The sequence below is a fragment of the Gavialis gangeticus genome, unplaced genomic scaffold, assembly GCF_001723915.1.
Source record: "Gavialis gangeticus isolate Ggan-Ray unplaced genomic scaffold, GavGan_comp1, whole genome shotgun sequence".
Classification (NCBI taxonomy): Eukaryota; Metazoa; Chordata; order Crocodylia; family Gavialidae; genus Gavialis; species Gavialis gangeticus.
The window spans coordinates 14,981,866-14,999,260 of record NW_017729001.1 but is presented as its reverse complement, the minus strand read 5'-3'; the positions used below and the strand labels follow the sequence as shown (position 1 = coordinate 14,999,260).

Sequence of the window (17,395 nt, the reverse complement as noted above, 5' to 3'; positions counted from 1 at the left end):
TCTGCTGTGCCACAGCACCTGCTGCCTCCCACGGGTGGCGGCCAGGGCTCAGGTGCTGCAGCAGGGGGCAGGGGCCTGCGGACCTGGGTCGTTGGCCCTGTAGCCCCGGCAGCTGAGGCCCTCTCTGGCGGGGCTGGGGAGGGGGAGCAGGGGCTGTGGCTTGGGAGTGAGGGTCCTGGACCTGCATCCTGGTGAGCTAAGGGGGCAGGGGGAGCTCTGATTTTTCAGGATAAAAACCCCAAAATCAAATACCAAAATGTATAGGTATTCAGAATGTATTTTATCATAGTGACTGAGGCACTGGTAGGATTTAAAACTGTAAATATATCAAGAAAACATTGTGTTCAGTTGATACCTATATATATAGTGGTGTTTCATTTTAATCATGAATTTGGGGGTTTAATCAGAGCATTTGCAGTTTTTATCTGAGAATTTGGGATTTCTAAACAGAGGAAACCAGGACCCTTGCATTAGTCTTCCCCTGTCTGACTTTCCTCATCTGATATAGCTTTCTTTCTCAAACACCTGCCTATCGCACAGACACGAGTAAAGTTCTCTATATTCTTGCCCACACTGAGCAGCTCAGCATCTGCCTAATCCCTAGGCATGTCTGAGAGTCTCAAACTTAACTAACCATCCCTCTGCCACTAGCATTCAGACCTCGGTTAGGGCTGCTGCTCAGTTTAAGATTCATTAGGCTGAAGAAGACAGAGAGTGAGCATGCACCCATGGCCTTGTGGTAAGGGTCCTCACTGGAGATCCCTGTTCTGGTCCCTGCTCCTAGGACTGTTTACACACTTAATCTCTTGACTGTCTAATTAAAATCAATAACACTCCTTGCAACAGGGATGGGAAGCCAGGTCTCTTTCTTCCAGCAGATCTTGAATTTTTTTTCAGCTGTGTGGAAGCACTTTGGTAGGAGGGCTGGGAAGTGCACCATTAGCTTTTCATTATATGTTTGTCAGGGCACTCTCCTGGGAGGTATGGGTCTAAATTGCCTCAGGTACAAGAGAGATTTGAACTTACGTCTCTGTATCGTAACCAAAAGGTTATTATATAATAAGGTGGGGACAGGGAGGGAAGGGGAGTCACCCTGACACTGCCTCTGGGTGTGTTTTAAAAGATAGAGATCTCTTCTTTGTTTTAATAGAAATGGCTTAGGTCCTTCACTTAGAGAGGGTTGGGGGCTGCAAATCCTGAGTGGAGGCAGGTATCTCTCTGTGGCCTAGAAGTCTTGGAGAAGGGTGGAGTATAGGGTGCTGGCTGGGGTGAATCCTGTTCCAGGGAGTCTAGCTCACTCTTCCCATGCATTGCGTGGGGAACTCAGGTGCTTAAATCAGGAATGACAGGTGCCTACACATGATGGTGGTGTCCAAATCCCTTTGGGGATCTAAGGCCCTGAGCCTTAAAAAAAAAAAAAAGTGCCAGGTAATCATGACTGCACAGCTCTTCTGTCTTATAGTGGGATGGAGGAAGAGGGTTTCTAAAACTATGTATAGCAGGCAGGAGAAAATCCTGCCAGGGCTTAATATATGCCCTTGAATCTGCTGTGTAAAAGTCTGAGGTTTGCACATGAACACATGCAACCAGATCAGATTCCAGAGGTACTAATTAATCTGCAGGGTTCAGTTGGAATCAGTGGGAGTTTCAAGTGCTCAGCACCCTTTTTGATCACTGGTCTGTAGAGCAAAAGAGAGGACTTATGTAAAGTCTTGGTAGTCTAGGTGATGATGTCACCATGATGGTTCAGGAGATATGTGAAAAGCAAGAATTCTTCTGGGTGATTATCTTTTATTGCATCAACTGCAAGGTTGGTATAGACATAGGTAGGTAAGCTTTTGGGATTCACGGTACTCTTTTCTCAGGCCTGTCCAGCAGGCTGACTATTGTGAATCCTGTTCCAGGGAGTCTAGGTCACTTTTCCCATCAGTTGCACAGGGAGCTGAGGTACCTTACTCAATCCTGTGGCTCAGGCCTTATTCAGACCTGAAGGAGTACTGAGATACCTGAAAGTTTGCCTATGTCTATACCAACCATAGAGCTGTTCCAATAAAAGATAATTACCTTTGTCTTCCTTATGCAGAGTCTTACACATGCAGCACTTTGACAGTGTCACATCAGGATTTCTTCAATTTTGTGAGTCACAACTGCAGGAATATTTTCCAGTAAATTATACCATAGTTCAAGGGAGACTTTGATCATTCACTAATGAAATGTCCGTACATTAAAAAGCAATGCTGATCTGAAATGCATAAATAATGACAGTGATTCACGAATGGGCAAGAAGAACAAAACACTGCCAGTACTGCTTTTTGGCTAAGAACTTGAGACTTAGAATTGAATTCTTTTCATTGACCAGCTATTTTTTAAAGGGTTTGTTAGATAACTGCAGAGCATACAGGCTGTGTACTTGCTTTCACACTCACACTTGCACATGTGTGCATGTTCTTTGTCTTTCTCCCTCTCTCTTGTCATGTGAACTGAGTACATGCATTTAATTTCAACTGACAGCATAAATATACTTCTCTTATTTTTAGGGTGAAGGCTGGCTTGTATAATTGTAAGCTGCCTAGCAAAATGGATCCCTGATGCATTTGTCCCTTCAGGCACTATCAGACTTTAAGCTTATCTTCCCGTGTGTGTGCGTGCGTGTGTTTCTGACTGCTTTGAGCACTGAAATATTTACACCAAATGTCCATTGAACCAATTTTGCAAATGGCTAATCCCATTTGCAGTGGGTCATGGGAGAGTAGCTGGGATTTGGGCTTTATTCAGGCTAATTAAAGAAACATAACTTGTTTAAAAATACCTTGGGTGTTCAGCCTGCTAAGAATTGCATCGCATATTTAATGAAGCCAGTAACAAGTGGCTCAATTTTAAACTGCTCTGACTTTGAGAGAGATCAGAGTTTGCTGAATGCACTGTGTCTTCAAAGTGCCGAGAAAGTATTCATTAGAAAGCACACTTCATTGTGCATTAAGGAACACTATCAAAGCTGAATAAACAAGGATGTTAGAGACCATTGTTGTTAATGAAGATAAATATTTTAGCAGCCTTGTGCCAGTAGGGGGTTCTTGGGAAACTGTTGTCCAAAAATATGGTTGCCAAATTAAAGGCGAAGTTGGGATGATTTTCCCATCTCTGGTTGACTTTGCTAAATCATTTCTGCTAGAGGCAATCTGTCAAGGGTCCCATAAAATGGTTCAACAGAAGTGTTCTTCAGCAGAACCGGTTTTGTCACTTGAATGGTTAGATTGCATCAAGCATACAAATAATACCTGAAGGACGGACGTTGCCAGATTAGACCCACTCCACCTCTTGTGATGACACAATCAAAGCCTGGGCTACACTATAAATATACTCAAGATATTTTCCAGGAACACAGTTTAAGCAAAGGGCAGCTTAATATTTGCTCAGTGATGTTGATTCACAAGAATTGGAGGGAGGGAGAAAGAAAAGGATTTTTATTTTTTTAATATCAGTCCCTGACATTTTGAAGGAGGAAAAATGCAGGTTGGCAAGAGTGAACTGTAATTTGAATTCTTTTAGTGCGGCTGACAAAAAAAAATGTGTTGCAAAGAAGCTGACATATTCCTTCCAGAAGCTGCCCTTTTGCCTTCTAGTCATAGCACGGCCCTGCAGCTGTTGCCTTAAGATAGGGGTGTCAAATGTTGGCCTGCAGGCTAGATCCAGCCAGCACAGCAGTGTCATCTGGCCCATGGGACTCCCAGGGGGGCTGGGAATTTGGGGAAGGGGGCCTGCTGCCAAAATTCTGGGTACAGAGCCCTCTTGGCTATGCCCCCACAGCAATGGGGATGAGTGATGGCTGTGTTAATCTCCATGGCCGTTGCTGCCTCCGAATCCAGCCTGCGAGAAACCTTCTTGTGAGGATCCAGCGCATGAGGCAAGGTGAGTTTGACATTCCTGCCTTGAGAGATTAAGGACAAACCTTGCTCCTGTTGCTCAGGATTCAGCCCTTTCTCTTTCTGTTGTGATTTGCAACGCACCAAGCATACATTGAAACAGAGATGCTGCTTTTATTGATATATTAGTAAACAATTCCATTGCTCAGTTAAGTCACAATCTTTATTTCCTGTTCACTTTTCTACTGTTATTCATCCCTGGGCTTTACAAAGAAGAAGGGGGCAAACACCCTTCCCCACTCCCTGCAACTACCTTTCAGGAGGAGCATGAGAAGTTTAGGGAAAGAATCATACGATGTGGTGCCTGTGCTAGATGGGGATTGGACTTGGTAACCCAGCAGGTCCTTTACAGTCCTAAGTTTCTAAATGCTAAGGTGATGCTTCCAAGATCACAGAGTGAATCAAGGGTTGCGATGGGAGAGAAAAACTTGTCTCCTACAAGCCCACTGCCCCAGGGCCATTGGAGCATGCTGTTTCCTCAGGAAGCAAAGTATTAAAAGGTTGCCACATGTCATTTGACAGCAGGTCCTTGGTAAATGAGGTTCACTAGAGCAGGAAATGAGACAGTCTGCAGGGTGTCAGATTATCTGCCTGCACAATACCTTTGCCCTATGATTTTGCATGTGTGTCGCACAGCTGCTTTCCTGCCATCAGTGTATTTGTGTGTCTTGCCTTGCCTATTGTGCTGCCCAGAAGCAAGTGAATTCTGGGAAAACAGGTGAATTGTCCCACAGTGTCTCAGCAGGGGACAGGGTACGTGATGAGTTTATGTACCAACATGCTGAAGTTAGCAGTATGTGGTGCAGTGCACTCTGGGATGTCTTCATTCCTAGACCTAGGGGAAGGAAGGAAGGAAGGAGGACCAGATTTGTTACACAAACCTGGGCAGGGGCTTCAGCTCCCACAAAAATGAAACAAACCCAATCTTCTTCCTTGAACTGGTTCCACTGGGGCATCCAAGGCTGCTGGGACAGGCAAAACACTTAGTTGGCAGAGCTACCGACAGATCCAGCCATTTGTATGGAATATTGCTATGTGATACAAAGCAGGGTTAGTGCCAAAAGTGGCTTCAACTGTTTACAGACTTGCTTCAAAGTTGCAGTGTGAACTGGGCCTTAGATGTTAGTGCTACCTTTACTTTTGGCCTGATGGGATTACAAATTGCTTCCTTGCTATTAAATTCCAGCACCAAAGAACTGAGCCTGTGCCCCCTCCCTGATTGGCAGAGAGCTCTGTTGAGATCATTAGGAGGAAGAACAAGAAGTAATGATCTCTGAGGCTGAGAAAAGCAAGCAAACTACTCTGAAGATGTTCCTGGCCTCTGTCATGGTTGCCTCTCAAACTAGTAGCCCATATCCTATCCAACCCCACCAGCCCTCCTTCTCAATTTTCGGCTGATAAGCCCTCTTCTTATTACACTCTTAGAAGATCACTCCTAGATAACTCTGAGGCTAGTTCTCACTTCTCTGGCATGTCACGTCAATCATAGTTTCTAATTTCTTTGGCACAGGATATTGCCTCTCCATGGAAAGGACCAATACATGCTTCTGGTGCCAATAAGTGAGGTAATGGTGGGATGGGCAGAGGCTGAAACTGCTGGCTACAGCACTGGAAGGAGAATATCTGTGTGACATCAAAAGCTGACATTCACAGTAACCCCAACAGCAATGATGTTGTTTCACATGGGGGCTGTCTGCGACGTAGCTGGTTTCTAAATGTGAAAGTGGTTATAAGATCTCACAGTGAAAATGACAGGGCATATTGAGCAAAGGAAAACACTGATCATAGCAACAGTTACAGTCCTTAGCAGTGGGACAGCTGATTAAAAATAGATCCTGCTTACCCTCCTTGCTTGTGCTTTTGTGTGTTTAGTGGTTTATTGATTATTCAAGCATGTGTGGTATGACTTCCGGTGCTTCCCTTGCACCCAAGTGTGGCTCAAAACATCTTCAATTCGTAGCCGGTGAGACACGTTGGGCTGCAGCATTTGGAAAATAAGATCTTTGCATTCTTGTGTCAAGAAGTCTGGGAAGATTACTCTCCGCTCTTTCTGTAGGCGGACCATTCTCTTAACATTGGAGTCATCATATGGCATAAACCCACAGACCATCACATACAAAATGACACCTAGACTCCATATATCATAAACTTTGGGCTGATAGGGAATACCTTGTATCACTTCAGGAGCTGCATAAGCAGTCGAGCCACAGAAGGTTTGGCTAAGGATCATTCTCCCATTCTCATCCCAAAAGCACCGTTTGGAAAAGCCAAAGTCAGACAGCTTGATGTTCATGTCTTTGTCCAGTAGGATGTTGTCACACTTCAGGTCCCTGTGGACAATGTCCAAATCGTGACAGTATTTGACGGCACAAGATAGCTGGCGAAACATCTTCCGTGCTACTCCTTCAGGTAAACCTCGGTTGCTCTTGATGAACTCCAGTAAGTCTCCATGTACACAGAGCTCCATGACTATATAGACTTTGCCAGATGTCTCAAAGATCTCGTATATCTTGATGATGGAACAATGGTTTACATTTGCCAATATCTCCAGTTCCCTGGGGAGAAATTTTTCCAAGAACTCAGCAGGAACTCTTTTCCTGTCGGTAATTTTCACTGCCACGTTAAATTTCAGGCGCTCTGAGTAGGCAGATTTCACTTTGGCAAAAGAACTCTCCCCTAAATTGCTCCCCATGATGTAACCTTTTCTTCTGAGGACTGCAGCATCATCCATGGTGGCAAAAGCAGCAGGTGGCTTGGAAAGTAAAGCCTACAACTCTTCTGTGTGTAAGCAAGCCTTGTATTCCTTTGCCCTGCATTATGGTCGTCTCTGGTGCCTGAGTCCTTTGGAGATGAGTGCTGGAATATTGCTCAACATTGTTTTATTGATGATGTCAACATCTGAGGTCATAAAGCAGAACTGTTCAGGAGTGGTGACTGAAGGTATAATTCAGGCACATTATAAGAGAGCACCAAATGCAAAGGCAATGACATTTACGCATCCACAAAAAGAGAAGTCACCTCATGTTCTCTAATCTTATTAGCAGAAGATTGTTCCACCTTAAAAAGGGAAAGAGGATGATTTAAAAAGATATCCCCTTTGTTCTTGAAATTAGAACTGCTTCTTTCCAATTATTTCCTTACCTCAGGATTTGGGTAATATTTATGTCTGCTTCTGAGCTCGCTACTCTATGTGTCTGTTGCAGTCTCACCATACTTTTATATTCTCAGCTTGACTTTTTTTGCCTAAAAATTTGCCCAACCTTTTAATTTAGTCTAAAGTATTATCCCTAGGGAGGACAGATGTACTGATACCAGGTAGATACACAGCAAAGGGAAATTATGTAAAGAAAAAGGTAAGGCAATGCTCGTTCCATACTGTTTCTAAACTATAGCAGTAAGCAGTAGCTTTTCAACATGTGTATGTGTATGCAAGACTCCATCATAGATGCCTATGACCAGGTATCTGTCAGAGACAAGAGCAGTGTGAGCTGGGGAAGCCTAGCAATGGAAAAAGTTGGCCAAACTCAACCCTGGTTAGAAGTAAAGGAAACAAAGTGAGAGCCCAGTCTTTTTAATATGGCTAAAATAAGAGCAATCCTGCAAGTTATGCACAAAGAAATAAATGGGTTAGAAAAACAAGAGAAGAAATGTGGATTTTAATGTGAGCTGCTTAAAAATTTTCAAGAGGAGGTTGGAAAATACTGATTTGTCACAATAGACTTGTTTCACGGACATGTGTCAGTTCTGATGGAATTTAACTGTAATAATATTTGAGATGGAGCATTTTGGTTAGGTTGGGTTATTCCTTAGGGGTAACTGAACACAAGGATTATGTTTGCTTATAAGTGACTTTTTTGTAAAACATTATCGTATGAATTATGATACGAAATTATAAACGATCAACAGTGAAGAGCTTTGTTTTATTGTGAAGAACTTTGTTTTATTGAAATGCTGTTTCAATGCTGTAAAATTAAAATTTTGAGTTTTGTGTTTCACAAGAAATTTCCAGGTTTTAGTTTTTTGTTCAATTTAGAATTAAGGTGTTTTGTTTTGTTGTTTTTTTAAAAGTCAGTATTTCCAGCAGAATGGTAACTATGGCTTCTGATCAGCTGCTATCATATCAGAAGGGCAAACGTTTGTATGAAGACTTCATGGAGGTGCAGATCAGGCTGACGTCTTCCTCTGGCTATCTTTTTAGACTTTCTGGGGAATTTCCAGTGCTTACAGCTTTCTCAGGTAAGAGCAGATGAGGTGAACAGGCTGATTTTCTCCTTATGACCTTCCAGCAATCAATCAAATCCCATGCGACTTCATGCATCCATCACCACGTAGCAGATTACAGCAACTGAATGCTCTCAATTCATTCTCCCTCCAGTGCATATAATGTACATCCATCCATTTTCAGCCTTGCAGTTGCCTAGCAGATCTGGTTGTTGAGCACCTTCCTGTAACATTTCTACATAGCAGTTAGCACACAGATGTTACAAAGAGCTAACCCACTGCTCTATGCAAGCTTGGTGCCTATGCCAAAGGAAAGATGTTGGATTTGCTCTTTTACTCCTTGACACAAAGTGCTGGGAAAGCAGAAGTAGCAGTTGGGAAAGGGTGAACTCTAGCTTGCTCAGCAGGGATACACACTGGTAGAAAACTCCTGGTATCTCTTTCTCTTACAGGGCTGCAGCGTTAGTGCTAGTACATGCTCTTTTCCCTAGCTTGAAAGCTTCCCACCCCCTTTAATGAAGTCTAAAACAGTGTCCCTGCGGAGGCCGGCTGTACTGATGCCAGGTTTATGGCTGCAGAAAGGGGAAGATTACGTAAAGTTGTTGTCACCCAACCACACCAGCACAAAGTGGAATGGTTCTTGTACATGCACTTAGGACTCCTGTCACACATGTTGGTGACAGACATGCCTGCAGAGCTAGGGGAAGCTGGCTCTGGGACAGGTTGGCCAAGCCCTGAACCATGGGGCAGGGTTCAAGGAGTTATAGGAGTTCACTGTTGGAAGGTACATAACTTTCCAGCAGAAGACATCCCTTTGCAGAGGCAATGATTAGTACTTGTTCATATTGCTAGTGGCTTGTGTTTATTTATGTGGTAGAAACTACCCTGGGCAGGGGAGTAACCTCCCTGATCTCGTTATAACTCACTGCCAAATTGGAGCATGCTATTGAGAGAAGGTCACTACAAGACCAGTCTCTCTCATTTTCCTTATAACTGGGAGAAATTGGCCAACAGGGACAAGGCAAAGAAAGCTACCTGTGTTACTGTCAGGTAAGGCAGAGAGAAATTCATATATAAAGGAACAGTGTACACATTAGGTGAACTACCTAAGTCAATGTCAATGGCAAAACTCCCACTGGCTTCAATGAAGCCAGGATTTCAATCATTACTTCTAACTAAAGAAGCAAACTTATGCTCTGACAAGTCCTTAATTCCTGATAAATTGGTAGAATTACACATTGACTCGCTTATCCCCAAAAGACCACCTTAGCCCTGAGGCATTTAGACTGTAAGCAGTGCAACTCAGGGACTGACTTCCTTTGATTATTGGCAAGTGCTGTATGAAAAACAAAGTAATACTTTAAAAAAAATTCTGTAATAGATGAGGTGTTTTGCAGAACAAATATCAAGGTAGGATGCCTGTCTCAAGGAGGGTCCAGTCTAAGTAGTGATGTGTTGCACCATGTAAAGAAACAATAAATAGTTTGGTGTGAAGAAGGGAATGAACATGCAAACTTCATTGGATACTAGCTCAAGCCCTGGAGTAGTTACATCCCATCCATAAAAAGATTATGTGGTTACTCATTTATGGCATGTGCATGTTTTCATGAAAAGGATCATTTTATAATAACCTCCTAAACCTGAATTGTCACTCTCCTCCCTTAGCTTCACAGACCTCTAGATTGGGATACTGTCTCCTTCTCGGCTTTGGGAAATACTGCTGCAACCAGGGATTTTAAGGCTTCTTTGAGACTTTCCTAACTCCACACCACCCCATCTGAATTGGAGCAACACCTATGTCCAGACTCCTAAATAAGCCTGTCATCTGGAGAGTCCTAATTGATCTTTACAATTAGGTTCTTAGGTATTTCCCTCCCGGATGGGTGTTGGCACCTGGGATGTGTTCTTCACAGCAGGTATGGGAAGTCAAACCAATTTCTGTAATTAGAAAGCCTATCCATACTGTGAGTGAATACCTCTTGTGCCAGGAATGAGGCAATGCTGGATGTTTTCTTGCAGCAGTAGGTGTTAGCTTGATTTCAGCAAGATTTTTTTGTGAACCTGAAAATCAGCGCTGAAAAATGTGTCTTTGTGCAGTTGGCAATATTAGCAGAGGCAGAGGGGAACACAGACCAGCTAACTTCTGCATCGGTGATAAGAGAATTGGGTGATGAAACGCCTAGGAGTGCTGTAGATTAGGCAAAGTAATAATGTTATAACCCTTCAGCCAATTGTGGCTGCTTTTGGGGCCTAGGGGCAATGCTTTTGGGGCCTAGGGGCAAATCAGTTTCCATTGTTAGGAAACATTTGTGTGATTTGTTTATATACCATGTGTATGTGTTGATCTTGAACAGAGGAGGTTGCATCAGAATATTCTTCACATCATTAGTTCAGTAACTGGTGGTTAAGAACAGATGCCTCTATCACTGTTTCTCTTGATGTCCAACCACTGCAACATCCTTTCCTCTTCACAGAACAATTAAGGTCTTGTCTAAACTGTCAGAGAACCATGCTAGGAAGTGCCATGGTGTGCTCTGCGCTTGTGCTAATAGGTCTGCTGTTTCAGACGGGCTTACTGGCTTGGTTCAAGCATGCTTACTGCTGCATGCCCAGTGCTGTGCTAAGCGGGGTCTGTTGTATCCATTTCAAGATGTGGCGTGCATGGAGCTTGTGCTGTGCTTCTCATCATGGTCCTGTGATGGTATAGCTGTGCTGTATGTTTTCTAGATGATTCTGTTCTCCTGCCATGCCTGAAGCCCAGGGGTTTCTACTTGGAGGCAAGCCTAGTATTGCCTCTGCCACAATGATATTTAGGAAGTAAATAGAGTCCTGAAAAGCAGCATGAGCAAAGACAGATATAATACTATATATTTTGCTGATTGGTAAACTGAGGCCTGGACAAGTCATGTGACCTCCTACCATCATATGACCAGTCAGGAGTGGAGAAGACACTAGACACTAACCTTCTTAGCTTCTGGTCTGGTGCACTGGTCTTGGATGTCTACAGATGGAGATTCCACCACCCTCTCCATGCAAAAGCAGGTTAGACAGACACTTGACTGGGATGGTTAAATCAGAGATCCTGCCTTGAGCAGGGGGTTCAACTAGATGACCTCTTGCGATCCTTTCCAGCCCTACTTTCTTATGATCCTATGACCTCCACTCAGGGAAACCCTCACGGCCTGCACTGTTTCTGTCCTCTAGGGAAAGGACCTAAACCTCCAGGATTGTCAGCTTGGTACTTTTCACCATTACTGATGTTGGGACAGATGGTTATTCCCTTTCTCAAAACAATTCATCCTCTGCTAGTAGGACTATAGATGGCTGTGGTATAGCAGAGCATCCAGCAGGAATGTGGGTATCAGTTGTCCCCCAAGAAGCAGCTAACATTGATGTTCCATTAAAAGTTTACAAATTAAATCTTTCATATGGGCGGGGGGAGTAGGCTCTGGTTTTCAGAAACTCTAGTGTTTTCTGAGCTGAACTGTATCACCCAATAGTGGGGGTTCTGTGTTTTTAATGTACTTAATAATGATTGGGCCCCTTCTCCAGTAGAACTATTAAGCCGTGGAAGCCATCCAGAGAGGATACATGGATTGCCCTGTAAATCCCATCTCAGCAAGGACTGCCTGTATATTGCTGCACAGGAAGATCTGGGGGTGGCCCTGGTACGAGGCTGTGTGGCCAGCAGCAGTTCTTCCACACTTGTGATAGAGCTGTGTAGACATTTATGATTTGATTAATCCCTCAGTAACTGAACATGGCTGTGATACCATGATAGCAAGCATGAGATCTACTATGAGAATGGTTTTGATAAATTATTTGGAGAACTTGGTTGTCTTGCAAGCTTAAACACAAAAAGGAAGCTTCCAAGAAGTGGAAACTTGAACAATTGACTACGGAGGAGAATAAAAGTATTGCTCGGGCATGGAGGAATGAAACCAGGAAGGACAAAGTGCAATTGGAATTGCAGCTGGCAAGAAACATGAAGAGTAACAAGAAAGTTTTCTATAGGTATGTCAGCAACAAGAGGATGATCAGGGAAAGTGTAGACCCCTTCCTGAATGGCGGGGGGAGGGACAACCTAATGACAGATGATGCAGAAAAAGCTGAAGTACTCAATGCCTTTTATACTTCAGTCTTAACAAGCAAGGTCAGCTCCCAGACTACTGCACTGGGCAGCACAGTTTGGGGAGGAGGTGAGCAGGCAACAGTGGTGCAAGAAGATGTTAGGGACCATTTAGAAAAGCTGGATGTGTACAAGTCCATGGGGACAGATAGGATGCACCTGAGGGTGCTGATAGAGTTGGCTGATGTCATTGTAGAGCGGCTGGCCATTATCTTTGAAAACTCATGCTGATCAAGAGAGGTCCCGGACTACTTGAAAAGGGCAAATATATGCCCTCGTTAGGAAAGGAAAAAAAGAGGATCCAGGTAACTACAGACAGGACCCCAGTCCCTGGAAAAAATCATGGAGCAGGTCCTTAAGGAATCCATTTTTAAACACTTGGAGGATGTGGTGGTGGAGAACAGTTGGCATGGATTTACTAAGGGCAAGTCATTCATGACCAACCGGATTTCCTTCTATGATGAGATGATTGCCTCTGTGGATGTGGGGAGAGCAGGGGATGTGATATACTTTGACTTCAGCAAGTTTTTTGATACAGTCTCCCACAACATTCTTGCAAGCAAGCTGAGGAAGCACAGGCTGGATGAATGGACTGTAAGATGGATAGAAAATTGTCTGGATTGTCAGCCTCAATGGCTCTATGTCTAGCTGGCAGCCAGTACCAAGTGGAGTGCTGCAGGCATGGGACCTGGGGCTGCTTTTGGTCAATGTCTTCATCAATGATGTGGAAGATGGGAAGGATTGCACCCTCAGCAAGTTTGCAGATGACACCAAGCTAAGGGGAAGTAGTGGATAAGCTGGAAGGTCGGGCTAGGATTGAGAGAGACCTAGATAAATTGGAGGATTTGACCTAAAGAAATGTCATGAGGTTCAGTAAGGATAAGTGTGGAGTCCTGCACTTGTGACAGAACAATCCCATGCACCAGTACAGTCTGGGGACTAATTGGCTACGTAGCAGCTCTGCAGAAAAGGACCTGGGGATTACAGTGGATAATAAGCTAAATACGAGCCAGCAGCATGCCCTTGTTGTGAAGAAGGCTAACGGCATGCTGGGCTGCATTGGTAGGTGTGTTGCCAGTAGGTCAAGGGAAGTGATTATTCTCCTCTATTCAGCACTGGTGAGGCTACATCTGGAGTACTGTGTTCAGTTTTGGGCTTTCCACTACAGAAAGGATGTGGACAAATTGGAGAGAGTCCAGCAGAGGGCAACAAATGGTGAGGGGACTGTGGGACATGACTTTTGAGGAGAGACTGGGGGAACTAGGCTTATTTAGTCTGAAAAAGAGAAGACCGAGAGGGGATTTAATAGCAGCCTTCAACTTTCCAAAGGGTAGTTCCAAAGAGGATGGATTGGATTTAGTCTGTTCTCAGTGGTGGCAGATGACAGAACAAGGAGCAATGGTCTCAAGTTGCAATAAGGGAAATTTAGGTTAGATATTAGGAAAAACTTTCTCACTAGGAGGACAGTGAAGTATTGGAACAGGTTACCCAGAGAGGTTGTGGAATCTCCATCCTTGGAAGGTTTTTAAAACCTGCCTAGACAAAGCCTTGGTTCAAATGATCTAGTTGGGGATGGTCCTGCTTTGAGCAGGGGGTTGTATTGATGATGTCCTGAGATCCCTTCTCACCTTCATTTTCTATGATCCTATGTTGGCATGCTGCCTAAGGCAGTACAGCCCTGATCCATATGTGGGGCCTCTAAGTGCCATCAAAGTCCAAGGAACCTGCTGCTGCTTCTCTATAGGTCAGAGCTTAGCTTGCAGAATGACTCGGCTCTGGTTCCAAGGCTCAGGAAATATGCTTCTCATTTTGCACCCTGGGAGTTCCTCAGCATCCCAGTTTGCTTCAACTAGATTTAGACTGGGAGCAGGTCACAGAGGCATTAAGGTTATTTACTGTCACAAAGTTTGTGCTATTAACAGTCAGTGTGTTAAAGTTATTGAAAAAGAAGCCATGTGATTTTAAGCCAGGGAGTCCAGAAGAATGACTGATGGCCTCCAGCTAGAATTATTGTGAACCCCTTTATAGTTTTAGACATATTTTTAGAGGCACCTTAAATAAAAGTACTGGCTATAAAGTATCTTGTTTGACATGCGGAAGGAAGGGGTGCACGGCATCGTTACCAACAGATTCCATTGTTCTCAACAAAGAAGCTGAAAGCCAGTCAAATATTTGCACTCAGTGCTGTAGGTTAAATCCTAAATTTTCAATGTGATGAGGGTAGCCACTTTATAGCTCATAATACCCAGGCAATTGATGAAGTTAAGTCTGAGTTATGCTTCTCTGATTAGGCTGAAAATGATTCTGCCCTGTCTGCTAGCTAGCACTCCTGTTGTTTTCAGGGCACCATGACTGACAACAATGGTGAACTGTTGTTCATCTTCCTATATTGTGTCTGTGTGTGTTGCAAGTCCACTTACAGTAGCAATGGAGGGAGCTCTAGTGAAGATAACAAAGAGTGCAGCCAACTCTGTTTTGACTCCAACATCATTTAAGCTTGTTCATAGCAGGCATACACAATTTGCTGTTCAATCATTGGTGCCAGAGGTATATTAAGGCTCCCACTAAGTTAACTCTATTTGTCAAAGGAAATTATTGAAGAATGGGTGGATGAACACCAGAACTGCCATTTACTGGGTCAGACTGTAGTCCATTTTGCTCAGTCTCCTGTCATGTGGGCAGAGAGCAGATATTGAAAAGGAGAATGAACAGGGTATGACCTGGGTTTTCCCCCAGTTCCTTTCCCAATTGCAGCCTCCAGCATTTAAGGTCTAGGACAGTAGTTCCCAACCTTTTTTATACTGTGGCCTGGAGGGAGTGATACAGGGTGCACGGAATCAGCTACCTTCCTCCTGGGACGGCCCTGCCACGTAGCTTTAACCCCAGAAGCTGCTCGCCCGGGGGTCCAAGGAGGGGGCTCATGCCATCACCCAGCAGCCAACCTGCCGCAGCCCAGTGGTTTGAAACCTCTGGTCTAAGAGGTTCTGATTCAGAAGCTGTATCCCTGACTCCCATGTCCAATAGCTACTGTTACACCTTTCCTCTGGGAATGTCCAATGCTTTTTTGAGTCTGGTTAAACTGACAGCTTTTGCAACATCTTTCCACATTGAATTACGTGCTGTGTGAAAAAGAGCTTTCTTTGGTTAAGTGCAATGCCTCATGTCATATACAGAGTTCTGTGCAGTAACATAGGGGACTCCATTTGGACTGTAGTAACTGGATCTTTTCTGAAGTGCTCTGTATTCAGAGCTGCTGCTTGCAGCCGTGTGCGACATCCAGGCATCCTGCTTTTCTCCGATTAAAAAAAAAAATCTAAGATTTTCTGATTTAAACTCCTCCCTCCAAATCCATTTTTTCCCACAATTAAAACAAAATACCATATAGTGGCATTTCATTTTAATCATAGAAAAATGTGGATTTTAGGATTTTTTTTTTAAATCAGAAAATTGTGGATTTTTTTTTTAATCAGAGAAAACTAGGATCCCTGGGAGGTCACCTTCCAGACTGTCCCTCCTACACCTTCTGTCCCAACCTGCAAGCTGTGGCACACTTGCAGGTGCTGCTCAGGTTCCCCACCCAGCTGCAGAAGGGCTTCACAATCTTGTTTCCTCCTTTTGTGCTTCCTCTTTCCATGAGGCGAACCCACAAAGGACAGGGGAAGCTGGTTGCATGCAACGGTAATGCACAGAGGCTGATCCACGGGGCGTGCAATGGTACATTTCCAAAGGACCCTTTGCTCCCTCTGATTCCTGCTCTACCCAAACTTTAAAACCAACTGCCTTGGGAGAGGGCAGCAGCATTTCTATCCAGGCAGCCCTGAGGGAGTCACTTGACTTCATGGCTCATTGTAACAGACCTGATTTCTGCTCATCTCTCTTCACTCCACACGTGTTAACCACCCTTAATGACCTTCTCTCCTTTTCAAAGGCCCCGATGCTCTGCTCCTCAAACTACCCGTGTCCACAATGCTGCTATCTCTTAGCCCTTCCTGCCAACTTCTCTCTACTCTTTCCCAGCCTTGCAGACCCAGCTAAAAACCCTGAAATCAGGCACGGTCATATCGACTCCAGCCTGGAAATGCCTGCTGGGGAAGTCGCCGGCGGTCCTTTGAAGTTGAGGATGATGTCCGTCAGGCGTGATGGGTCCTGTGGTGACTGAGGAGCCTGACTCTGGATGCCCACGCTTTTCAGCAACGGGGGCATGTTGCTGCACGGGGGAGTGGGATTTGCTGCTGTTTCGCCTTGGTATTGAGTCATTGGGCCTCGAAGTGGCATGCGCTTTGGTGGACTAAGCAGCGCTATGCTGAATGGTTAGCAGCTTGCTCCTCCCAGCTGTTGGTGTCAATGCCTCTGTGCTTGAGGGCGACCCTGAGTGTATCTTTGTACTGTTTCCTTTGGCCGCCCTCACAGCGTTGGCCAACGGAGAGCTGGGAGAAGAGAATCTGGCAAGGGAGGCGGTTTTGTCAGAACTGACTTCTCAAGAGCAAGGCTTCGATGCCGGAGGATGCTCGTGCTGGGGTGTAGCCGAGACGCTTGAAGGCAGCTCGAGTTTGCTTTACGTGTAGGGTAAAGATACGTCTTTTGCTGTGGTGGCCACAGAAGCAGCAAAATGGTGTTGCTTGACTATTTTCATGCCTAGCTAGCGGTGCATTTAAAGGTAAGGCACTGGGGGGGAGCAGCTCTGTGCAGGTGGCTACCCAGCAATGCTTATTTGTTCTTTGAGCTTAGCTGAAGGAGGAAGAAGGCTGCAGCTCAGCCCGCATTTTTCTCCAGCTAAGGAGAAGCTGAAGCGTTGCTGGTCTGGGCCTGGGGCAGCTGAGAGAGAGGCACGAACACACCACAGGCCTCGCCTCGCCTCGCCCCTCAGCGCCCGACTGCAACCGCCCCGCAGGTGAGCAAGGCCCCGCCCCTCCCGGCTAGGGGCGGGGCCGGCGGCGCCTCTCACCTTATGTAGCAGGCGCCTATGCAGATGAGGCGGGCGTCGGTCCCGCCCCCCGGCGCTGATTGGCGGAGAGCCCCCGGCGGGGGAAGGAGGCAGAGGGGGCGGCCGCCATCTTGTGCGTAGCCGCAACCCGACGGAGCGACCCTCGGTGCGGCCACCGCTGCCCTACGCCCCGCCCCG

General features: G+C 45.1%; 1 protein-coding gene across 1 annotated transcript; it reads right to left on the bottom strand.

Moving 5' to 3' along the window:
* Positions 1-5,334: 5,334 nt before the first annotated feature.
* On the bottom strand, positions 5,335-6,784 carry LOC109290652 (testis-specific serine/threonine-protein kinase 1-like). The gene has a single exon (XM_019507373.1). It carries the CDS (start codon positions 6,652-6,654, stop codon positions 5,800-5,802), a length of 855 nt encoding a protein of 284 aa, XP_019362918.1. The 5' UTR covers positions 6,655-6,784; the 3' UTR covers positions 5,335-5,799.
* Between the last annotated feature and the right edge of the window lie 10,611 nt (positions 6,785-17,395).

Coding starts and splice junctions, on each gene's coding strand:
- LOC109290652 (XM_019507373.1), bottom strand. CDS start 6,654: ATGGATGATGCTGCAGTCCTCAGAAGAAAAGGTTACATCATGGGGAGC.